At 46.1% G+C, this 22,387-nt stretch overlaps 18 protein-coding genes across 18 annotated transcripts, besides 1 other annotated feature; 6 read left to right on the top strand and 12 right to left on the bottom strand.

The window, feature by feature from the left end:
• Positions 1 to 410: 410 nt before the first annotated feature.
• On the top strand, positions 411 to 1,217 carry ECU11_0090 (uncharacterized protein; the record flags this gene model as incomplete). The annotated part of the gene is made up of 1 exon (NM_001042148.1): positions 411 to 1,217. The coding sequence occupies one exon, from the start codon at positions 411 to 413 to the stop codon at positions 1,215 to 1,217; it is 807 nt and encodes a 268-aa protein (NP_586315.1).
• A 1,210-nt stretch (positions 1,218 to 2,427) lies between these two features.
• On the top strand, positions 2,428 to 2,733 carry ECU11_0100 (uncharacterized protein; the record flags this gene model as incomplete). Its single annotated transcript, NM_001042149.1, has 1 exon — positions 2,428 to 2,733. One exon carries the CDS (start codon positions 2,428 to 2,430, stop codon positions 2,731 to 2,733), a length of 306 nt encoding a protein of 101 aa, NP_586316.1.
• An 84-nt stretch (positions 2,734 to 2,817) lies between these two features.
• On the top strand, positions 2,818 to 3,618 carry ECU11_0120 (uncharacterized protein; the record flags this gene model as incomplete). Its single annotated transcript, NM_001042151.1, has 1 exon — positions 2,818 to 3,618. One exon carries the CDS (start codon positions 2,818 to 2,820, stop codon positions 3,616 to 3,618), a length of 801 nt encoding a protein of 266 aa, NP_586318.1.
• A 287-nt stretch (positions 3,619 to 3,905) lies between these two features.
• ECU11_0130 (uncharacterized protein) lies at positions 3,906 to 4,781 on the bottom strand (the record flags this gene model as incomplete). Its single annotated transcript, NM_001042152.2, has 1 exon — positions 3,906 to 4,781. The coding sequence occupies one exon, from the start codon at positions 4,779 to 4,781 to the stop codon at positions 3,906 to 3,908; it is 876 nt and encodes a 291-aa protein (NP_586319.2).
• Positions 4,782 to 4,914: 133 nt separating this feature from the next.
• Positions 4,915 to 5,541, bottom strand: ECU11_0140 (uncharacterized protein; the record flags this gene model as incomplete). The annotated part of the gene is made up of 1 exon (NM_001042153.1): positions 4,915 to 5,541. The coding sequence occupies one exon, from the start codon at positions 5,539 to 5,541 to the stop codon at positions 4,915 to 4,917; it is 627 nt and encodes a 208-aa protein (NP_586320.1).
• A 105-nt stretch (positions 5,542 to 5,646) lies between these two features.
• On the bottom strand, positions 5,647 to 6,195 carry ECU11_0150 (uncharacterized protein; the record flags this gene model as incomplete). The annotated part of the gene is made up of 1 exon (NM_001042154.1): positions 5,647 to 6,195. The coding sequence occupies one exon, from the start codon at positions 6,193 to 6,195 to the stop codon at positions 5,647 to 5,649; it is 549 nt and encodes a 182-aa protein (NP_586321.1).
• A 94-nt stretch (positions 6,196 to 6,289) lies between these two features.
• On the bottom strand, positions 6,290 to 7,099 carry ECU11_0170 (uncharacterized protein; the record flags this gene model as incomplete). Its single annotated transcript, NM_001042156.1, has 1 exon — positions 6,290 to 7,099. The coding sequence occupies one exon, from the start codon at positions 7,097 to 7,099 to the stop codon at positions 6,290 to 6,292; it is 810 nt and encodes a 269-aa protein (NP_586323.1).
• A 339-nt stretch (positions 7,100 to 7,438) lies between these two features.
• On the bottom strand, positions 7,439 to 8,656 carry ECU11_0180 (uncharacterized protein; the record flags this gene model as incomplete). The annotated part of the gene is made up of 1 exon (NM_001042157.1): positions 7,439 to 8,656. The coding sequence occupies one exon, from the start codon at positions 8,654 to 8,656 to the stop codon at positions 7,439 to 7,441; it is 1,218 nt and encodes a 405-aa protein (NP_586324.1).
• A 212-nt stretch (positions 8,657 to 8,868) lies between these two features.
• Positions 8,869 to 9,036, bottom strand: ECU11_0185 (uncharacterized protein; the record flags this gene model as incomplete). The annotated part of the gene is made up of 1 exon (NM_001415275.1): positions 8,869 to 9,036. The coding sequence occupies one exon, from the start codon at positions 9,034 to 9,036 to the stop codon at positions 8,869 to 8,871; it is 168 nt and encodes a 55-aa protein (NP_001402594.1).
• Positions 9,037 to 9,092: 56 nt separating this feature from the next.
• Positions 9,093 to 9,263: a sequence feature.
• Positions 9,264 to 9,345: 82 nt separating this feature from the next.
• Positions 9,346 to 11,976, bottom strand: ECU11_0190 (uncharacterized protein; the record flags this gene model as incomplete). Its single annotated transcript, NM_001042158.2, has 1 exon — positions 9,346 to 11,976. The coding sequence occupies one exon, from the start codon at positions 11,974 to 11,976 to the stop codon at positions 9,346 to 9,348; it is 2,631 nt and encodes an 876-aa protein (NP_586325.2).
• Positions 11,977 to 12,263: 287 nt separating this feature from the next.
• ECU11_0200 (uncharacterized protein) lies at positions 12,264 to 13,091 on the bottom strand (the record flags this gene model as incomplete). The annotated part of the gene is made up of 1 exon (NM_001042159.1): positions 12,264 to 13,091. One exon carries the CDS (start codon positions 13,089 to 13,091, stop codon positions 12,264 to 12,266), a length of 828 nt encoding a protein of 275 aa, NP_586326.1.
• A 17-nt stretch (positions 13,092 to 13,108) lies between these two features.
• ECU11_0210 (uncharacterized protein) lies at positions 13,109 to 13,621 on the top strand (the record flags this gene model as incomplete). Its single annotated transcript, NM_001042160.1, has 1 exon — positions 13,109 to 13,621. The coding sequence occupies one exon, from the start codon at positions 13,109 to 13,111 to the stop codon at positions 13,619 to 13,621; it is 513 nt and encodes a 170-aa protein (NP_586327.1).
• Positions 13,611 to 14,294, bottom strand: ECU11_0220 (uncharacterized protein; the record flags this gene model as incomplete). The annotated part of the gene is made up of 1 exon (NM_001042161.1): positions 13,611 to 14,294. The coding sequence occupies one exon, from the start codon at positions 14,292 to 14,294 to the stop codon at positions 13,611 to 13,613; it is 684 nt and encodes a 227-aa protein (NP_586328.1).
• Positions 14,295 to 14,357: 63 nt separating this feature from the next.
• Positions 14,358 to 14,570, bottom strand: ECU11_0225 (uncharacterized protein; the record flags this gene model as incomplete). The annotated part of the gene is made up of 1 exon (NM_001415276.1): positions 14,358 to 14,570. One exon carries the CDS (start codon positions 14,568 to 14,570, stop codon positions 14,358 to 14,360), a length of 213 nt encoding a protein of 70 aa, NP_001402548.1.
• Positions 14,571 to 14,655: 85 nt separating this feature from the next.
• ECU11_0230 (triose phosphate isomerase) lies at positions 14,656 to 15,384 on the bottom strand (the record flags this gene model as incomplete). Its single annotated transcript, NM_001042162.1, has 1 exon — positions 14,656 to 15,384. One exon carries the CDS (start codon positions 15,382 to 15,384, stop codon positions 14,656 to 14,658), a length of 729 nt encoding a protein of 242 aa, NP_586329.1.
• A 171-nt stretch (positions 15,385 to 15,555) lies between these two features.
• On the top strand, positions 15,556 to 18,630 carry ECU11_0240 (exportin 1; the record flags this gene model as incomplete). Its single annotated transcript, NM_001042163.2, has 1 exon — positions 15,556 to 18,630. One exon carries the CDS (start codon positions 15,556 to 15,558, stop codon positions 18,628 to 18,630), a length of 3,075 nt encoding a protein of 1,024 aa, NP_586330.2.
• Positions 18,631 to 18,886: 256 nt separating this feature from the next.
• ECU11_0250 (uncharacterized protein) lies at positions 18,887 to 20,536 on the bottom strand (the record flags this gene model as incomplete). The annotated part of the gene is made up of 1 exon (NM_001042164.1): positions 18,887 to 20,536. The coding sequence occupies one exon, from the start codon at positions 20,534 to 20,536 to the stop codon at positions 18,887 to 18,889; it is 1,650 nt and encodes a 549-aa protein (NP_586331.1).
• A 340-nt stretch (positions 20,537 to 20,876) lies between these two features.
• Positions 20,877 to 22,379, top strand: ECU11_0260 (uncharacterized protein; the record flags this gene model as incomplete). Its single annotated transcript, NM_001042165.1, has 1 exon — positions 20,877 to 22,379. The coding sequence occupies one exon, from the start codon at positions 20,877 to 20,879 to the stop codon at positions 22,377 to 22,379; it is 1,503 nt and encodes a 500-aa protein (NP_586332.1).
• Between the last annotated feature and the right edge of the window lie 8 nt (positions 22,380 to 22,387).

Raw genomic sequence — 22,387 nt, forward strand, 5'->3', positions numbered from 1 at the left:
TGGCCCCCTTATACAGAGAAGCAGGATCAGGATCCCTGAGAACGGCCATCTCAAAAACTTTTCTCATCAAATCTATGATCCAACTACTACCTCCACGCACATACATCCTACTATCAAACGCCACACCAGCATTAATAGCTCAACAACTTTTTCGACATACTCCTTTTCACCTTCGCCTGCATCCTGATATCTTGCGGCTGGGAATGCAACAACCCCATCCCTATGAAAAATAAATGGGGCCATCATTCTTCTAGAACTCCCTACCAACAACAAAGTCAACTCCCCTGGATTTCTCACCAAGCCTCTGGGTCTTCTTTTCCCATAACATCTCCAACTCTGCAGATCACCACACCTTAACACTGGAATCAATCTCCCATCACACCAACATATCCATCTCATCCCGTACCCATATGAACACCTTCAGCCCACAACAACACACCGAGAACCGCCTTCGCTGGAGCCCAGCTCTCAAAGGCCTTCCTCCGCTCGTGTCAATTGCATTCCCAGCCCTTATCTACCTCATCTTCGGCAAAGATCGTTTCGAAGAGAACCCTTTCCTCAAATTCATCACACTGCTTCTCCCCCTTTCATATTCAGCAGCCCACCATCTTTTTCTGGTCCACACCAGCTGGAACAGGAGCAACAAGCCAGAGGGTATTCTGCACAGCATATCCTACTACACCCTCAATCTCCTGCTTCTTACATTCGCCACCATCTCCATTCTTTCAATCATTGCGTTCCCCTTTGATGAATGGGAAGGCGATGATTCATACTACTGTTCCATCATCCTTCCCTCTTTTTTCATGCCATCCGTCTATCTCCTCTCCACCTCCTGCTGCCTTGTTCCAGGACGGATCGGATTCACAGACACTGGTATCAACGTCCCTATCGGCATGTCGATACTACTATGCCCTGCAGTAAGCTTCGTGCTTGTGTGTAAGGAATCAGAGTACCACCTTCTCCCTGCAATCTTATTTCCCATACTTATCCTGATCCGATTGTTCAAGGAGAAGTGCTTCCCATCTGAAAAGAATGCCCTGCCTACTGCACCATGGAGAACGGCTATCTTTGTTTTCATCCTCATCCTTTCCATCTTTATCTATACACTTATGGCACGTGTATTTGTGATCTCCCTCTATGACTATCTAAGCAGGACAGTCTTCTATTCAAACACCGCTCCCGTCCTCCGCCCAGACAGAATTCTCAGCCTACTATAACGGGAGAGTAGCTATCCTTGTCCCCACACTTTCCTTGCCCATCCATCTGTGCTATACCGACCCATAGCTTCTCCGGATAATCACTTCCACTTATTCAACAACCTAGAAAGCGCCCTTCCATCAAAAACCACCAAACGAACAATTCCCTGCTGCTCTGTCCACAAGCACCTCGTCAATCTTACGCCAATGCATGTATCCATAAATCAGCATAAAGCGTATAATGGATATCACAAACATCCGCTAGAAAAACAAGCCAGAAGAGATCGACTACTGCATCAGAGGACGTGCAGTGGAGAACAAAACATAAGCATAACAACACCTGCTTTATTCATCAACAAACAACACCACTCAGATCGCACATTGCCTGCGCTGAATCGTAAGACGACAGAGAACTTCAGAGGTGTCAGAGGGCTTCCCCCACACTACCTGGAATGTCTCTGTGTCTTTCACTGTTTCAGCCTTACTCCCGGAGGATACATAAACTTGTCCGCATCCTGGCACTCTTCATCCTCATCTATCTTCTCAACGTCACTTGCCTCACCAAACCCCTCCTCCACTTCTTCGGGTTCTCACCATCAAGAATACACCATATCCCATAACCTCTAATACTAGTATCCTGGTGCCCAACCAGTATGTTCACATATAACACCTTCCTTTCATTTCCTCAAATAAACAGACCGAAGGCATCCCAACTGCCATCCCAGAGTTAAGCACACATGAATCGACAAACTGCAAGATAATCCGAAACGGCCCTGTCTTGTCCATATCCTTCACACTTCCTATCTCTATGTACTACACATTTGGAAACATCCGCTTCAACAAAAAGCCCCTTTCCAAAGCTCACAACCCTATTTCTTCCTTACCTGTATCATTGGCACGGAATCTTCCCCTCCTCTATGAGAACTGAAAGGCAGGCCTCAGACCACCAGACCGACTCCGCGAGGCTCTCTGCTTCACTCTCAATATCCTTCTTGCCATCTTTGCTGCTTCCCTATCCTTTCAGTCATTGCATTCGCTGCTGACGAGTGGGACGACAACGAGGCCCTGGTCCACTGCGCCGTTTCCCCCTCCCCTTCTGTGTCTCGAGCCTATATACTATCCACACCCTGCAACATCGCTCCAGTTCACAGACACCTGCATCGACATCCTTATTGGCCTGCCGATACTGGTATGTGATGCAGTAGCCCCGAGGTTCTTGTTCGAAGAATCCATGCCTCTCCCCTACTCCGCCTTCATCTCTCTTGCCACCACCGCAGCAAGATCGCTCCGAGGATGCCATTCCTCAGAAGCTGTCCACCCAAAGAGTGGACATACAATGTGGAGAGTGGCTGTCTTTGTCCGTCTCGCCCTTACCGTGCTTGCATACTCACTCACAGCACAGGAGTGCTCAATCTTCATCAGAGTCATGCGGAAGAGATCCCTTCAGAACACCCCAATAAATAGCCATCCCAAGATCCAGCAACCACACTCGTTGACCACAACGTTCCATTGCCCAAATCCAAAGGCCATCCACTAAACAACTCTAGGGGTGTCGACTCCATCACTGGCATCAACCCGTTCTCCTATTAAGTCCATATCCTCTTTCCTCCTTTACCCTCCTATGGACACCATCCTGGGAATCCTAAACGTCCAAAAGCTACACACAACCAGCAAGCACCAAGAGAATAAGGACAAACCACCAGAGACACGGCGGAGAGGAACCATCAACAGCATCCTTCTGGCCATGTCCACCGTGTTCCCAGTGTTTGTATTCTTCACACACAGGGAAGACGGCTTCGATGGAAACATCCTTCTCAGGTTCACTACACTAGTCTTCCCCTTCTCATATTCCGCGGCACAGCACTTTCTTCTGCTCTCCAGCAACTGGGGATCAAGCTGCAGGTCATCCTCCGGACTGTACCGAGCACTCTGTCTCGCCCTCAATGCTCTCCTTGCTGTGTTTTTTGTCATTTCCATCTGTTCACTCATTCTGTTTACTGCTGACGAGTGGGACGACAATGAGGCCCTAACCATCTGCTCCATGCTCTTCCCCTCCTTGCTCCTGTCGTCCACCTGTCTTCTGTCCATCTCCTGCAACTTCGCCACATTCCAGTTCGTCGATTCCGGGCCTGACATCCCCATCGACTTGCTGATATTCCTGTGCCTTGTAATACTGCATAAGACTTCTCCACTAGAAGATTACGAATACCTCCCCTACTTTGCCATTCCTTCCTTTATCCTCGTTCTTGTAAGGTCGTTCAAGGAGCGCCTCCTCCCAAGAAAGAGCTCCCCACCCGCTGCTGCATGGAGAGTAGCTGTCTTTCTTCTCATCCTCGTCCTTACTATATCCGTGTATGTATTCATATCACGAGTGTGCTGGGCCGTCATCGAAAGCAAGTGGGAAGCCCTAACCAGCGACTAGCATGTCCTAAATAAACCGGTACAGTCTTCCATCTGCCAGCATACAGCCGTACTTGGCAAAGGAGACTCCTCACGCATACCCCCCGATCAATAACAGCAGTAGGCCTACAGCCATGATCTGTCTACTCCAAAGCCCCGGTACAATACTAATCTCCCCATCACACTCTGCATCGAGGAGACAAGAAACGCCTCTCCAAGCGCGCCAGAAATATATATAGACCAGTATGCTTCACACACTTTCCTTTAATCCTAGACCCAAAAAGACAAGAGATACTCCTAAACTGTTGTTTAGCAATATTCACCATCCAACAAGGTGTATGGCGGCACTGTCGATGCTAAGGGGTATCGCGGCGCTGTCGGTGTTGGAACGGTCGATGCCATCTCCGTCGTTGCTAACTTGAACATTCTGTCCATCATGTAATACCCAGCCGTAGTGCACCCTATAACGAGCATCATCTTCGCAAGCAATCTAAACCTCTTGACTTTCTCCTTCGATATCTTGAGATTGCGAATAACAACATCTTCAATATAACAGAATGTCGTCCCAACGAGCATCAGCAGCAGCAAAGCCCGGAGTAGCTCAAGTGGGGCAACAGCATCATTCCCGTAATCAAACGTCACTGCTAACACTATTGCAAAAGCCATTTGCACCACAGTGAGCGAAACATAGTAGGCTCTTTGCGATTCCATCATCTGCTGTGAATCTAGGAAGTTCCGAGATGCCATCAGAATCCCCAGCGGGTTGCGAATAATGACATCCGCTATATTTCCTATGGACCCCGAAAACACAAAGCTGTTGCAGACAAGAAGAGTGAACATGAAGAGATGCAGAAGCAGGCACATAATCGCCATAATGTCACTGACATCGAGTCCCTTGTCCCTGGACTCCTCAGACTTCAAGAACAGCCTCCTGATCGTCGAGTAGACAAGATATCCTAGGTTTCCCCATCCAACAATATAGAAGAAAAGGTTTCCAAGAGCCCTTTCAAACAGAAGCCTAAACGCCCACACAGTAACAGTTGAAAGAATCAGCAGAGCATCAATGTCGATCGAACTCTCAGATTCCTCGGCCTTCTCTTCCTCCTCCGGGTATATCACAGGCCTCTTCACACTTTCCAGGTCCTCAGTTTTTCCTTCATTACTAATATTGACAACCGTATTCATTTTGGGGGTGCTCGGTGCCATATTTTATCCATCTCCAGAGGGATATCTGTGAAGACTCCCATGCCCATTCCATCCGAGCATGCTCCAGGTCCCCCGTTGTCCTGGAGACAACCACGAGCTGTAAGCAGCCAGTTCAAGGGAGCTGCTGTACGGAGCCGTGCTTCCTGTTGCCCAGCTCCCTTCTTCTGATGCAGCTGACAAATTCGTTGTCCCTTATATAGAACCGGAGCTTCTTCTCCTCCCACTCTCCGCAGTTTCTGATTCCAATCCTCCGCCCTGCAACTATCTCCGGGTCTGCAACCTCCCGGCCCTCCTCCAGCCATATCTTCTCACTCCCCGCAATCCACTCCTTGTCGATCTCCCTCCGCGTTATTCCCATTGCAATGCACAGCTTCGACGGCCCGTTTGCAATGTCCCGGTCCTTGACCCTGCCTCCTCTCCGCTCCCTCATCTCCGAAACCCCGCACAGCGGCTCCAGTGCCCGCACAAGCACGCCAGCCCCCGCCTCAACAGACGAGATGTTGAAGCACTCGTATCTCCCGTATATCCTATACACATAGCATGTCCCGGCCTTCATGTACATCGCAGAGTTCCTCTCGGTTCTCCGCCCTCCGTACGAATGGCACGCCTTGTCCTCCTTCCCCAGGTATGCCTCCGTCTCAACAATCATCCCCTTCGTTGTCCTTCCCTCGATCCTCCGGCACAGCATCTTTCCCAGGAGCCTCCGGGCAAGCTGTGAACAAGGAATGCCCATGTCCATTTGCCCAGCCCCGTCGCTTGCATTATAATTCCCGCCAGACCCCCAGCAGGATGCAACACCCTACCGGTCACCAAAATCGAAATAGAACAATCACTAGACCATCCTTTAATAGCAGATCACATCAAGATTGCGAACCTTGTCGTCGTAGCTCCTGAACCTAAGCTCCCGCCCAACCTGGTTGCGGCAGTGCTTGCAGACCTCGTCAATACTCTTCAGATCCTCCTCGCAGAATCCAAACTCCATGTCTATCCTCATCAAAAGCTCGTTCACCTTCAACGACCTCTCAACCACCTCAATCGCAAGCCTCTTCCGGACCTCAAAGCTGCAGGCGCTGTTTCCAGCCGCCTCCCCAAACTCCGCTATCTTCCTCCCAAGCTCCAAATACTCAAGCCCAAGCCTCTGGCACATCTCCTCCACTTCCCCGCCGGCTTCTCTTTCCGAGCACTCCCTTATGAAGTCTGCCACCTCAGGCCCGCACACATACTTCATGATCCGGCTGACCCTCTTGGCACTCGACTTGATGTTGCTATATGCCCTTCCCTCAGTCCTCTCCCCTCCACTCTGTGAGGATACATCACTCTCCGGGTGCACGGGGATCGCCCCCCTCATCCCACCGAGAAGCCCGATAATTCCAGCAATTCCCAGTATTCGCATGTCCCCAGTTGTCCACCCATATAAATCCCTTGAACCTTCCAATTATGCCCTTTATGGACACATTGTCGAGAAGCTCGCCCAACTCATTCTCGACTCACTCCACATCGTCAATCCCAGGTCTTCCCAGCTGCGACAGAAGCACTTGGTCCTTGAACATCTCCTCGAGCTCCTCCCATCCAACCCACTCAGAGTCGCTCTCCCTCCTCAGCTCATTCCCCCGCAGGTCGATCTTCTCCAGCATCTCGCTGTCGAAGAGCATTTCTGCAACGCTCCTCCTCACCCTCTGTATCCTGTTGCCTCTCATGTCAAGCTTTTCAAGGCACCGCATCCTTCCCACCACCTCTGGTATCTCCTCAAACAGATTGTTGCTCAGGTCGAGTTTCTCGAGATACTTGAATCTCGTAAATGTCTTGGGTATGCTACATAGGTTATTACCTCCAGCAAAGAGTTCTTGAAGGTTTGTCATTCCTCCCATTCTGATAGACAGTCGTCGAAGCCTATTATTACTTACATCAAGCCTGTTAAGCCCGCGTAAATCTCCGATTTCTACGGGCAGCCAAGTAATGTTGTTGTTACTTACGTCAAGATCCTGGAGTAGGCATAAATTCCTGATTTCCTGAGGTAAAGACGAAATTTCGTTGTTACGTAAGTAAAGTCTTCTTAACTGTCGGAAGTTTCCTATTTCTGGAGGTATTTTACATATTCGGTTTTCCCGAACATCGATTTCGAATATTTGTGAGAACAGTGGCTCCTTGAAGATCTCTTTAGGAATCTCGGTGAGATTCTGGTCTCGATAGTTTAGTTCTCTCTGCAAACCTTCCCTCTCGCTTGGTGAAGGACCTTTCATCCTACACTCAACAGTGCATTTAATAAATGTCTCGATGGCTAACCCAATAATGATCATTTTAGGGGATCTGTATTCGCTCTACTCACGATTGTTCTGCATTAACAAATGACAGAATGAACAAAGACAGGTAAAGGTTCTCAATATCTCAATTTTAAGAGTATAATTACTTCATGTATTAGGATATCTAGTCTTTCTAGCATATCTGGACAAACGAGAGGATACCCTGGGAATACTATATAGAGAAGTATATGACGTTGTACGATTGGATATCTCTTTCCACCGCGTTATTTGTGATTTACGAATTCTGCATGGAACGGCAAAAGTCTTACGAATGTGTTTACATTAAAGATGAAAGATTGATTGATGCTTTATATTAAAGGCCTAAATGATTACCTGTCATTCTGAGTCTCTATTTAGATTGTTCTCATACGAAATTCCATAAACCGAGATTTTCCTCCTGTCATCGGTGGGCTTTTGTTTCTTACTAGGAAGAATTACTCCTGTTGTAGACATGTGCCTCATGTTTTTGTTTGCAGGGAAAATATTCTGCTGGACTCCACTACGATCGTTACAGGCCTTATCGGCTTCAGCGGATGTGTCCCTGACCTTAAGATAAGAGTGGCTTGCTAGTGATTTGGCATCTGGCCTTATGAGATGACTGGGCTGCAGTGCTCTCAGTAGAAACTTTATGAGCATGTTATCATCTTCCTTTGAATTGCCTTTCGACCTGATCATTTTTTTCATATCCTCTAAAGTAAAGTTCGATGGTGGTCCCATGAATCTGTATCCGTTTTCTTTTTCAAAGAAGGTGCTCGAGTTCTTTCCGTGCTCGAGCATGAACATAGGTAAGGATCCAAATAGCCCATGAATTCTTCCTATTTGATCCATGTTGTCTTTACCTGGGAACAACGGATGCCCAACATATAATTCATATCCTATACATCCAAGAGACCATATATCACAACTCGATCCATATGGAATCCCGAGGATAACCTCTGGGGCGCGATAGTATCTTGACTGAACGTAAAAGTGGGACCCCTGGGGAGAAGTGACGGCCGATCCAAAATCGATGATCTTTATCTTGAAGGTGTCATAATCCGCTATCAGGATGTTTTCAGGCTTCAGGTCACAGTGAATGATTCCCAACAGTGAAAGCTGAACCATTCCTTCAAGTATCTGATGAAGTATGGTTCTGAGGGTAGGATGGTCCAAGCCCTTGAACCTTGTCATTTTCAAAAATGTATACAGATTCCTGCCTAGTAGCTCTTCGACAATACAGAGGTGCTGCTTGTACATGAAAACATCCTTAATGGTTACAAATCTATCATTTAAGTTGTTGTACAGCAGTTTATGGAGAATCCGGACCTCGTTCATCTCGTAGTTGTAGTATTTCGGCTGATTTTTTACTACCTTAATTGCGACTTCCTCTCCATCAGAGCCAACGCACCTGACAACTTGTCCAAAGGTTCCTGTTCCCAGCATGTCGATAATCATGTATTTCTGGCTTTTATTCTTTGCTAGATAGTCTCCTCGGGCCATCACAAGATCAAATTCTTCATTATCAGACGAGAAACCTATCTTTTCAGATGGAAATGTCAAAACTTTCTTCTTCATCTCCTGAGCTAAAAGGATAAATTACAATAAGTTTTATATATAGAATTATTTTCAATTCTTAGAGTGCTATATGAGTACTGATAGGAAAAAATTTACATATTTTTACAGCATTCTTGAGGTTATTAGACATGGTTTTGTAAAGGGGTCCAAGGCGATTCCATACTACTCTTTTTTTAATTAACATTGGCCTTTCTTCAAAAGGAAGAGAAAAGCTACTTATAGTCGAATGCCCTGCTACCTCTGCACATTATTTCTATGCACTCGTCCGAGTCGAATCTTATTGGGCACACAAGGCTCTCGACTTCTTCTGATGTGATGTTGAGGCATCCCTTTCTGGAATTCTTGACTTTTTCTGCAGCTAAAGCCAATTTCTCAAACATTTTGGGATGAAACATTTATGCAATGCTTTCTGGCTTAAAAACAAAAATTTACCCCTACATGTCCTTACGCAGGAGGCCTCTATCGATGACGTTCACACGGAGATAGAGAGATTGCTAGGTTGGAAATCCAAACCACTGCAAATTCAAGTCTTATGTCTTTCGTGGCATGAGCCCCCTCTCAAGCTTTGGGAGGATGCAATTTTTGGAGTAGGCTTTTGAAGCCTTTATATTAGTAATGTTTCTACTTTCCGCCCATGACTCCTCAACACTATTATCCTCAGAAAAATAGAACCCATCAGGGTAAAAAGTTTAATGGGACTTTGTAGGAAGTTGCTTTCTTTTTGAGGAAGCCGCAGAGTTCATGTATAGAGACTCTGACTTAGCAATGTACTTAATTTTATAAGTTCCTGGGCTTAGTTGTATCTTCAAGTTCTGTCTCAGGCGCCCTGTTATGGGGGGCTTTTTACAGGTTCTTGGAAGAAAGGGGGCGTCTGGCTTTACGTCTTCACAGGGCGTCAGCGCCTTAAACTTTTCCACGTAACTGTCCCACTCCTCGTTCCTTCCGGGTTCCATCATTCCGATTTCAATAGCATTCTTGATTTTTCTAAAGCAGTAAAGACCCTCCCCAGAATCAAACCTGTGCACCCCATAAAGTGAATCGAGTGACTGCTTGTTTTCGGTCAGGGCTATAACCTGCTTTTCTATCTTCGAGATCATCTTCTTTATGTTGTAAAGCTTGAATCCTTTGCACTCTGTAAGTTCCCTAATTCTATCCTCAAAGGCATATCCATCGATGTTCTTCTTAACAAACTCAAGGCACAGATTCTTTACCTTGGCATACCTAGAGGCAGATTCGTCCTTCGAGCTAGAGTCGTCTGCAGACAAGCCGTCCAGATTCAGACCCTTGATTTCCAGAAGCCTTTCGTACACTATGATAATAAACCTGAAAATGCAAAGCAATGGAAAGTCCGAAACAATGGTGAACTCGTTTGCCCCGAGCTTTTCGAAAATAGACTCTAATACGGAGTCCATGTTGGATACAAGCGTCTTCTTTCCATCTGCTTGGTTGACCCTTATATACGTCTTGCAGAGATCCATAACATCCGCCATTACCTTTTGGTCATCTATCGAGACTCTTATTCCTCTCTCACCTGTTTCTACGATGTTCTTCGTAGTAAAAATGCTTTTTTCCGAAGACTTATATGACGGTCCCATGACATCCAATGCCTTGTGATAGTTTCTTTCCATGACTTCTCTCCATATCTTCCGTCTTTCTCTCATGCAAAGTCTAACCTTCTTGTTCACCATATAAAGTCTTTTAATTACAATCGGGATTGCTATGTGTGGCTTCATTAAGATTCCCTCGAGTATTTCTGGTGCAGACTTATCGTAAATGCTCTTCAGAATCTCCTTTATGATTCCTGGCGACATCTTTATGTCCTTCATGCTGATCTCCGAATCCTTGTTGAGGTCGATTATTTGCTCCAGGGCATTTATGAGATGCTGGATTCTTTCTATAGCCAGATCAGCCTCCGATCTTTCGTCCTCAATCCTGAACAATGCTTCTTCATGTACATTACGCTTCAAAAACACATAGTTTGAATCTTCAGACTCAAATGTGGGGCATCCTACACATGTGAAGTTCAGTACCTCCTTGGCTATCGGGTCTTGCTTTCCTTCCTTTATCTCTTCCGGAAGAATCCTGTAAGACCCCTCTTTCCTATACTTTTCAAGGCTCTTTGGTGTCTCTCTCAAAGGCTCCTTGTAGTTGATAAAAGCCTTGAATCCCCTGATAAGCTCCTCACTTCTCAAAAGAGGAGCTACCAATTCCAGCAGATCCTTCTCGTTGATAAACTTCTGGTTAAAGTAGTTGATGCATTTCAGAAAGTCGTCCAGGAGATTCTTGCTTTTCAGAAGCTCCTTGATCCTTTGAAGAATACTTTTTTCGTCAGACGGCATGTGCTTTCTGATAGGCACAAAATTTCTTTCAAAATCTTCGCACAGGTCAGGGCTTTCCCACAACAGACTGTTCACCTCGGCCTTCATTTTTTCAAACAACCCGCTTTTCACCTGATGCGACTGGAGAAGCTCGACAAAGGACCTATAAACGCTCGGGTTGTGTGAATAGCGCTTCTTGACTCTCTGGATAAAGTCTTGTGCCTGCCTTGCCTTCATTCTCTCAAACTCCTCAGATCTTCTTTGGTCGTAAGGCATACGCTTTCCATTCTGCCCAGATACCTTTACAGACGAGTGCATAATGAGGGGCTGATTTATGTAGCCCTGATGAATCCCACGCTGAGGATTCATATGCGAAGGCCCACTGACTTCCGCCTGTGGATGAGATGTCCTACCTCCATGTACGCATGGCCCGCCTCTGTACTGTGGAGAAGATCCTACAGCCTGTGGCGGCCTATCATGCAATCTGGATCCAGATCCTTGTGGTAAGCTCCCATAAAACTTCAGATGGCTCGGCAAATAATCATTGAATGTTTCGATAAGATGAGGCTTATCCCTAAACAGAACCCTGACGGCTCTGCAAACCTCCTCAGCATCAATCTTTCCAAACTTAAAATCTCTCATTGTTTCCAAGAAGTTGTCATAGGTCACCATGTCATTCATGTATTCTTCCTTGATTTTGTTTAGAAACATCATTGCATCGCTCAGGTCTGCATCCTCATGCGGAATTCTGGGTGGGGGAGACCTTGCCATTCCCCTAGAGTGGAATCCGTGATCTATGGTAGAATCTCTGTTTTTTCCTGCCATACTAGAAGGCATCTGGTTCACATCGGAATAATATCCCCGAGCCCCACTTCGCATATCCATCGGACCCCCATACCTTGACATACTCTCTTCGGAATATGACTTTTTCCTTATGCTGCCTGTGTCCTGCCACGGCTCGCTTTCTTGACTGCCGAGATTTTTATCATGATCTCTTGCCATGGAGGGGTGCTTTTTTCTGCTAATTTGTTTTAACTTTCCATCCATCACCTTAGGCTCTATCAAACATATTCGGAATGGAAATCATCATCAGAAGAGCATGTCGCAGGGACGATCTTTGTCCTATCTGAAATACTTAATCGCTTGATTAATGCACAAGTTCGCCTCCACATAAATGTCAAAAAGTAGGTCATTATTTCAATTAAATAGAATAAATTATTATTTATAGAAAAGCTAATATTATATTTAAGGTTCTGGCCCATACATCTTTTACCCTCTCCTTACCAAGGTTAATGAAGAAATTCCACTTCAATGTCATCGTAACGGTTGTTTCCTTCTTTGTCTACAAATAGAAGCTCAAAGCACCTCTTACAAACAAACTTCTTCTTCTCAGGTAAAATGGGATCGTTAATTACCTTTAGCCCTGCATTATTCTTCAGACAACATTTACACAGCTGCGCTCTTCCGTGGAGGCGCTTCACAGATATATATGGGCTTATCTTTCTGTGTGAAAAGAACACGCGGGTGATCTGAATCGACTTCAAAAACCTCCCGTCATGAAAATGTATCTCTTTGGATATATCTTCTATGCATCTATCAGCTCTGATGTCCCATTTCTTGATGCCAAAAACCTTCAGCTGAAATACCATTGTGGCAAACCTTACTGAATTATTATCAATGTCCCTCAAGTAGATCGTCTTTCCTATTGCAAAGAACACCTTGCTCGACAGGACATCACCTCCCACCAGAAGTTCTGCCAAATCAGAAAGAAGGGCATCTCCAGATATGGTAAACCGTGCAACCATCTCCCCTCCCAAAAGACATTGAGCCTCGTAATAGACATTATCGGGATTGTCCGTTTCGATAGGCGTACTACCGCACTCTCCAACAACAGAGTTACTATATTCGGATTCCTCCCCAAGTTCACCTATAAACTCCTTAGGATACAGTATTTTGTGGTTTGTCGAAAAAGTCTGATCCCAATTAATTGAATATGTTCTTTCAGTTATTATCAAGCTATGTGTTTTATTGCGGATGGTCCTTTTTCGCTCTTCGATCCTATCTTCCGGAACCACTTCTAGAGCTCTTCGAACTCTATCAATATAATTCTTCTCCATGAAGGGCTTGCCGAAAGATGATTGTAAGGGCAATAAACTACGAAAGCCTTCATATCGACGACCGATTTGGGAGCATAGAGGAACTAAAGACCAAGATAAGCCAAAAGTATGGCATTCCCATCAATTCCCAGCACATAATATTCAACGGCAAGTTCTATGTCCTGGGCATATTCGACTCGCCTTTGACAGTTTCTTCTGACACATACACTAATCCACTTGGATGCTTTGGATGCCCTGATAGTCTTTTTAATGATCTTGCAGGCAATGGTATGACCACCGACGAAATCAGAGAATATGCATTTCCTCACAAGGATGACCCGGCAAAGAGGGAGGGCCCGGACTTATCCAGTGTCATAGACACCAGGGCTATAGCAAAGAGGATTACTGAGAATCGGTACGAAGATGCCTATAAAATACCTAATGACCTCAGTGAAAAGGAAAAGACCATAATTATGGAAAGCTCAGGCGAATACATTGATTTAGTTTTGAAGCAGATCAAGGAGATTCTTCGTTCTAACACTAAATATTAGGGTTACCTATCGATGAGATAGCAAGAGATACAATGGTGTTGTATGACAATCCGCCAGGGGCGTTGGGCTGGAGAAATCCTTTTGGTAAGTAAATTTTTTTGGTAGGCTCCACAACTATTCTTGGAAGCTCTTCTGGGTCAAAGTAATCACTAATAATGCCGATTTTCTGCGTTTTGTTGCCGTCTTCCGAGGCCAGTCCATATCCCTGTCTTTTTCTGCCTTGGAGAACATTCTTGGTCTTGCCCGGCATGACCTTTGGAGTGGGATTAAGAATAGAATCCTGCCCCATCTCTTGTATCTTCTTTACTTTTTCCTTCACAAGAGACTCATTCTTCAGCTCTAAAACCTCAAAAACAAGCTCTTCAAACTTCTCGAGATAGTCGTTATACTTTGCAGAGTCTCCGCCAAACTCCTCCTCCTCCCTCCCAAAGGCCCTTAGGAGAATCCTCCGAACCTTGCATTCCTTCTCGACTGTTATATCTTCAAAGGTTGGCTTAATGTAGTTTATCTTCCTTAGTATCGTTCCACATTCCGGGCATGGTGCCTGACCCCTACTAAATATCCTAAACATACACGACTCGCACATCCTGTGGAAGCAGGGGCTTATGTATATTACTATGTCTGGATTCAAGTAGATGTCGCTTTTGCATACCGGACACCGTCTTTCCTCCATCCAGGGTATAGCCCAGGGATTTATTTAGCATAGACATTTCCACAGACGCAGTATAAATTTTATTCAAGCTCCATATTCCTCCATTCTTATCTTTTCGAGCAGAAGCTCATCTCCCATCCCGGCCCTCCGCACCGTTCCACCTATGTCATAGATCGTAGTCTCTCCAGTAACCTGCCCGTATTGATCTAGCACCGCAAGCACAATCTGCACAGACGCCTTGTCAGACGATGCAATGGGTGTTTTTCCTAAAGAGCAAATTCTTCTTTCAAAAGTCATTTTAGGGCTCTAACATTTTGCATTTAAATAATTGCAGTGGATACAGGGCATTTTATAGATGTATTCACAGATATGCAGAACACCATCACGTCTTCGTACTCATCTCACTTGAAATCATACAAAAGTCCATTTTCAACGAGGTTCCGCCAATCAAGAAACCATCTATTTCCTCTACATCGAGGATAGTTTGGCAGTTCAACATCGAGACAGACCCCCCATATATCACACGCCCAACAAACCCCATGCCCGTACCCCATCTCTTAATCCCAGAAACCACCTCTCTGATCTGATCATTGGTGGGAACCTTCCCCGTTCCTATAGCCCATACAGGCTCATATGCAATGTCAATGCCTTCTCCCCCAATCTCCTCTCCCAGAGACAGTAACTGGTCCTTTATTACATCCAAGTGCCTTCCGTCCTCCCTGCATTTCTCGTCTTCCCCAATGCACACAACAATCTTCAGGCCCTCACTCCGAGCATTCCTAATCTTTTTTACTACAGTCGCAGACGTCTCTCCAAACCACCTACGTCTTTCAGAATGGCCGATTATCACATACTCAGCACCCATCTCGCTCACCATGGATGCAGAGACTTCACCTGTGTACGGGCCACTTTTAAACTGACTGCAATCCTGCGCTCCAACCTTGATGTACTCAGGAAACATCTTCTTCGCGACATGAATATAAGGAAACGGAACGGCAATAAACGTATCGTTTCCGGCAAAGAGATTCGCTCGGAAGCTTTTAATTATCTCAAAAGTTTGTAACGACGAACTCATCTTCCAGTTTCCTGCAAGAAGTTTGTTTCCCTTCATTCCTGGGCCTTGCTAATAAACAATTTTGGTAAAATCACGGTACATGTCAACACAAACATATATTAAGGAATGTTATGTGTTTGCATAGTAGGCCAGAAGCATCAACCACCTTCTTTTTCCAGGCTGAAGCCTCCCGAGTCGAATATAAAATTTTTAAAACCCATTCCCAAAATGGAACAGATTCTGGAGTTGGACAAGGATCTCAACATTGAAGTCTTCGATAAGGTTGTGACGAATGCAAACTGTCCAGACAACAGGAAGAAGGAAGAAGCTGAGAGAATTCTCCTGAAGTTCAAGGAGCTTCCGAACTCATGGACAAAGGTGGACTACATCCTAAACAATAGCAAACTGCAGGAGAGTCATTATGTGGCCCTCCAGCTACTGGAAAGTATCATAAAGACGAAATGGTCATTGTTTGACGAGGGAATGAAGCAGGGGCTCAGGATGTATGTATTCCAGCTTGTCATCGAGAAGTCCAAGGCCAGAGATAAGGAAAACTATGTACTGCAGGAGCTGAATACCATTCTCATTGAGATTGCAAAGAAGGACTGGCCCCGCAGATGGCCTACATTTATAACCGACCTCATCAATGTGTCTCAGGGAATAAGCATGGAGGTCTGCAGGAACAGCCTCAACATACTTAAAAGACTCAACGAGGAAGTCTTCATCTTTTCTGAGGACAGCATTACGACCGTCAGGAAAAGACTCCTGAGGAACCAACTAAAAATCGAGTTCCCGCAGATATTTGGGTTCATAAAGACGATTCTTGAATATTCGCGGAACACGGAGATGGATGAAAGCCTTCTCGAGGCGACGTTGGAGTCTTTTCAGTGCTTCTGTGAGTCAATGCCTCTTGACTTCATTTTCCTCACAGAAATAATTGACCTTGTCCTGGAGCACTTAAACTCCATGCACAGCGTTGCATGTCTTAGCTGCTTGATTGAAATTGTTGATCTTGGAAGAAATAGGAACCTTGCCAGAACCCACGAGATCGAGGGTGCTGAGAAAGAAAGGATTCTTTCAATCCACGGGCAATGCATTGAGTTTCTAAAGATGTATTTCAACAAGTTCCAGGAGGAGAGGATATATGAAGTGTATGGAGGAATGGACAAGGCTGAAAAGATCTTTGTTCTTAAACTTGCACAGCTCTTGTCTTCTCTCTACGAGGTTTACATCAGCTTGCTTGAGGCGAGAGACATGGCAAACACAAAGATCGGGCTTGGATATCTCATACAAATATCCAGGATCAACAACTCAAACATCTTCTCAACTGCATTTGAGATGTGGAATAAGTTCGTATTCGATCTATACTCCGAGTTTCCATTCACCAACCAAGATTCTACAAAGAGACTGAGAAGATCCAACTACATAGGCGTTTTGAATCAGCTAATGGGAACTCTTGTTGATAAGATGCCTCGGCCTGAGGAGGTGTTCATTGTGGTTGATGAGTATAACGAGGTGATAAGGAAGAAGATGACGGACACAGACCAGATAGAGTTCTACAGAAAGATGAGGGGGTGTTTATATCACCTGGCGTTTCTTATCGAAGACGACATGAAGAAGTACTTTATAGGCAAGGTTGGGCTTCAGCTTGACGACAAGGAATGGGACTGCAACTATCTGAACAGGCTGTGCTGGGCGATTGGATCGATATCAGGGGCGTTCTCGGAAGTAAATGAGAGGGAATTCTTTGTAAACATCCTCAAACATCTACTGGCCCTATGCGAAATGAAATCGTTTAAAACAGACAAGGCGGTCATAGCCTCGAACATCATGTTTATAATCGGGCAGTACCACCGATTCCTCCTCCACAACAAAAGCTTCTTGAAGACAGTTGTTAAGAAGCTTTTTGAGTTTATGGACGAAGACCATGAGGGAATTAAGGACATGGCATGCGACAACTTCTTCAAGATAGTAGAGAAGTGCCCTGTGGAGTTTCTGACGCAGAGAGAAGGAGACGAGATCTTCATCGTCTACATATTGAAAAACCTACCTGCAATCACCGGAACCCTGGAATTTTACCAGAAAAGAATCGTCTATGAGGCACTTCTGATGGTTATAAGAGAGGTTCCCAAGACAAGAGATTACAAGTCCAGGGTTTTGAGTTATGCCGACCTCCTTCTTTCGTCCCTGCTGAACTTTAACATCCTAGCAGATGAACACATAAACCGGCTATCTACCATGATATCGAATGTCGATGAGGCCAAGATGATTTCCCATGTTCTTAAGTCACATGCACTAACCTACAGATTGCTTCCAGAAACATGTTCTTCCAGCTGCATACAGATATTTCCAAAATTCTTTACGATCTTTGACATTTGCAACTCCATAACTCTTGAGAACAAGGAGGGAACAGCATTTAACAATGCCAAGGCTGTGAAAGCAGAGATTATTGAACTCTTTGCCACAGTCATTGACTCAAAGTTTGTACAGAACGACTTCGTGAACATGGTTTGCGAAAAGGTCATTTTCGACTACAAGAATAACCCAGTCTATAAGGAGCCTGCAATACTATCCTTGGGGTCAAGCATAGTACGCAACGTAGAAAATGACGGATCCGTTATATACTTACAGAGAGAGGCATTTATGATCTCTGCCCTCATAGAGCCTTCCATTCCCTTTGTAATGCAGGCAGACGAGAATCTGGAAATATCCAAGAACTATCTTCTTCTTATGGAGAACATGCTCTTGTTTTCATTCAGCTCGTTCTTCTCATCTCTGTTTGGACAGCCATCATTCCGTCAAGTGTACAACACTCTCTTGTACTCTTTGATATGTATAAGAGATGTGTCTGATCTATCTCTGAACTGCCTAACTATTATCTTTAAGAAATGCCACGAACAAAAGATCTACCAGTTCTATGCTCAGAACTACATGTCGACCTTGGAGAATATCCTGGGGATAATATTCGATAAGGACATGAAATATAACTTTGACCAGCAGTGCCTTCTGTTTGCATTCATGATCCGTATAAGCAAGGATGTCCCGAGCCTCGACGGAATCAATCCGAACATCACCATCCTTTCAGAGTATATAGTTGGGTTGTTTGTGAAGTCGTTTCCAAACATAACCCAGGAGTCTGTTAAGATATTTTCTGTCGGGCTATTCGAGCTATGTGGAGATGATGAGATCTTCAAAGAGCATGTGGAAGACTTCAGAGTCAAGGTCTACGAGTTTGGAACTGACGAGGATCTTCAGGAAGAAATTGATCTTAAGAACGAAAGAATTAGACGATGCAAGAATTAAACCATTTTATCGCCTTACAACGAGCATCTTTCGGATTCTGGGGTGTCCTTTCCTGTAATTATGTCTTCCCAGAAGAGAGAGAAACTAGAGTATCTGAAGACTATTAATTTAGATGGGGAGAGGATGTGTATAGTAGGGTGAGGCTTATCCGCTTCTCTTGAAGCTTATACGAACAGGGATTAATATCTGCACAGCTCAAATAAAACGATAACAACCCAAGAATAGGGCCATCTTTATTCCATTCACTACCTGGGTCTCATTTAGTCTGCAAAAACTTCCTTGGCACCCCTCCCCCGTACACCATACAGTAGTCGCGTCCACACACCAGCGACACTCCAGTCAAAACCGCCATACTCATCAGAAACACTATCTCCCCAGCTCCTTTAGCAGTCTTCTCTTCATCTCCAGGGGCATCGGCATACAACATAAGAAGTGCCAGAGCTGCAAACACAACAACCCCGGCGCACATCCACCGGCGCCACTCATAGCTGTCCAGAAGCATCTTCCTGTCTCCGGCAGCACACAGAGCCCCCAGCCCCAGAATCCCGCCAGCAACCATGCACATCTGCCTCGTGGGCATCTTTCGCGACGCAAGGCCCTGCACACACACCGCGGCAGCCACGATCCCCACTACCGTCATGCTGTACACGCTACTCCTGATCACGCCGCCATGAAGCAGCGCCGCGGCCATTGGCACAATGCACCCAGCTGCAGTCCACTCCTCCCTCAGCATCTCAATCACCCCGTCGTCGCGGTACCTCGTTGCCAGTCTCCACGCCTGGTATGCAATACCCCCGACCACTGCAAGTAGATACACCCCGGTGTTCCAGGACCTCGCCGCTGTGGTGTCCTCCTCCCCAAGGTACAAGAAAATTGCCAGACTCCCTATAAACACAATACACAAGAACTCATAGAACCCAAATCCCAAGAAAGAAGGACAGAGGATCTTCTCAAGTCTATCGATCCTGTACCTTAGATCGGGTAGACCCTTGTTGACTTTGCCCAGCATTTGATTAAGTTCATCGAACTTGGGACCAAATAATGCCCCATTTTCCCCAATATCAACAACGGCTTGGTCATATGCTATTCTAAGATTCCGAAACTTCTCAAAAAGGGAATCCAAAGAGTCTAAGATATCATGAAGTGCATCTCGTATTCGCGCTCCTTGGCCATTAGGAAACATGCGTCTGCCAACTGCTTTTTCTAAAGTAGTTAATTCTTGTAGAATTTCGCTTAAGCACTCAAAAAAAGTATTATTGTTAACAATATCATGAAAATACTTATCAAGAATATAAAGACCTAGGATATTTACCGTCCTTCCAAAGATCCTTAGGCAACAATTAGGCCAATTATTATGATTGCCTTCCTCACCGCGGTAGTTTTCTTCTATGAGGCCAAGGAAGACTGCCCTCAAAGACATTACTAGTGTTGGTTCCCTCACCGTAGAATATCCTTGAGTATCCAAGTCTTCAATGTATGGAAACATTTTCTCAACTGCATTTTTAAATTCTCGAAATAGTTTCGGAAATTTTTCATGCAAATCATCAATACTGTGGAAATAGTTAAGAAAGGTTCCGAAGCGGCTTTCAAAGCAACGATATCCAGAGAGATCGGAAGTAGAATCAGGAATCTCGCCTTCCACAAGATCTGACAGAGCTTTCAATGCTTCAAGGGCTGCATCAACAGCAGCAATACCTGCAGAATTTCCCTTGCTCTCTAAGTCATCACGGATACTATTGAGCGCTTCTCGATAGAAATCCAAAGCTGGTGTTAGGGCAAGACCATGGTTATAATAATAGTATACTACATACTGCTGTATCTCTTTTAGCTCACTTGCACGAACCTCACAATCAGGACTGAAATTAAGTCTCCCAAGTATATCTCTGATACGCCTAATTTGTTCCATCAGTAGGGCTGCTGCCCATGTACATATTAGCTGTGTATGAAGTAACAGCTAACTGTGACTAGGAGTCATGTAGTAGACTAGCAGATTGCCGGAATTACAGGTATCACATGTGAGAACATGCCTGACAGCCAATGGGGTGTAAGGAGGTAGGAGGGAGAGATGGGCAGACAGGATAAATAAGGGCGTGACATGACATGTGTGCTCGATGTCCCGACATCAGTGCACAACAGCCCTCCAGTGTGGTAGCCAGAGATGTGCAACGTGATGGAAACAGCCGGGGCTCGTAGACATCCCCACTCTCACGAGATGGGTGGAATCCGCCAAAATCCTGAAGCCCCTGATGATTGAAAGCCCAGCAATAAAGAGGTTTGTAGTTGATTACTTTATCGAGCACAGCCAGGAGGACATCGACGAGATGGTGGCTAGCATACACCGGCGTCTCCTGTCGGGATTTGTAGTGAACGAGGATGTGTGTGTCGTTAAGTCTGGGGAGTGTGGGCGGGTTGTTGGGGTCCTGGGGCCCAGATATGCAGTGATGGTGCAGTCTCCCTGTGGATGGCGTGAGGAGGACTTCGAGCTTTCCGAGCTGGCAAGGCGAGAGGGGGTGTCTGGAGGCAGGATCCGGGGGTACCTGCTTGGAATAACGATGGAGACGCCCTTTGGGAGGGTTTTGAAGGAGAATGCATTCCGGAGCATAAGAGACTCGCAGGAGGTGATGCGGTGCAGGGTTCCGCAGAGCCAGTGCTGTGAGGCACCGAATCCTGTTCCTGGGGGCTCTTCGGGAGGCAGAGGCGGTGGAGAGGAACAGGGTCCAGGGCAGCCAGGGTCCAGGGGGGCGGAGAGGCAGAAAGGCTTGTCTTCCATGGCAGCAGATGTGGAGTCGATTCTGAGACTCTCTGAGGAGAGGATTGTGAGTGTTGAGGGTCTTGGGCCCTGGGATGTCGAGGCAGTGATGAAGATCTTTGGGGCACTGGCAACCTTTGGGTCTGTCTTCAGGATCAGAAGCGTGGATGCCTGGTCGCTGGCCTCGGCTATTAGTGATCCGGCGTATGGGTCTGACATGATGCGTCTTGTGCACGAGAAGTTGGTTGGGGCACTTCGGAGAGATATTGAGGAGAACGGGATGGACAGGTTTGTGGAGAACGTCAGGCCCTGTGTGGGGGTAGCGGTGGAGGCGATGTGTTCAGCCGAGGGGCCGCAGGATGTGTTGCAGGGCGGACAGCAGCAAGGGCCTGTGGAGGACTGTGGAAAGGAAGGGTGGAAAGACGATCTGAGGGAGTTTATTGGATGTGTGTCGAGGGGGCTGGACACGGACATTTCGCAGATTGTGGAGTGCATTTCTGCAAGAGACGGAGAACTGTCTCGCCGGGAGGCTCGGGGCAGGATTGTTCTGCTTGAGCTACTGCTGAACATGTTCTTTACAACGGCCTGGTTCCGGGAGGTGATGTCTGAGAAGATGGAGGAGTCTCTTGAGCTTGAGAGGAAGAGGAGGGAGCTGGGTGTGAGGGCCAGGAAGACAGGGGAGACAGGGTGCGATGGCTCTGGGAGTGAGTGTGGCAGGCCGAGGAGTGAGTGTGGCAGGCCGAGGAGTGAGGCGGAGAGGGATGCGGTGTGTGCAGCTCGCGAGATATTTAAGCTGCCCACGAGGGTTGTTCTTGGGGAGATTGGCGGGATAAGGTTTCTGAATCTGGGCAAGAGGATCTATGCAGCCAAGGAGGGGGAGTACTATCTGGTGGGGAGGGATGCACTGGTGAGGCTGTGCAAGAGATACCGTGGACGGAGCAAGGGCGAGAAGGCCACCATGGCGAACATAGAGCAGCATGTGGAGGCTCTGCAGATGTAGGGGTGTTT

Source organism: Encephalitozoon cuniculi, chromosome XI (genome assembly GCF_000091225.2).
Source record: "Encephalitozoon cuniculi GB-M1 chromosome XI, complete sequence".
Classification (NCBI taxonomy): domain Eukaryota; kingdom Fungi; phylum Microsporidia; family Unikaryonidae; genus Encephalitozoon; species Encephalitozoon cuniculi.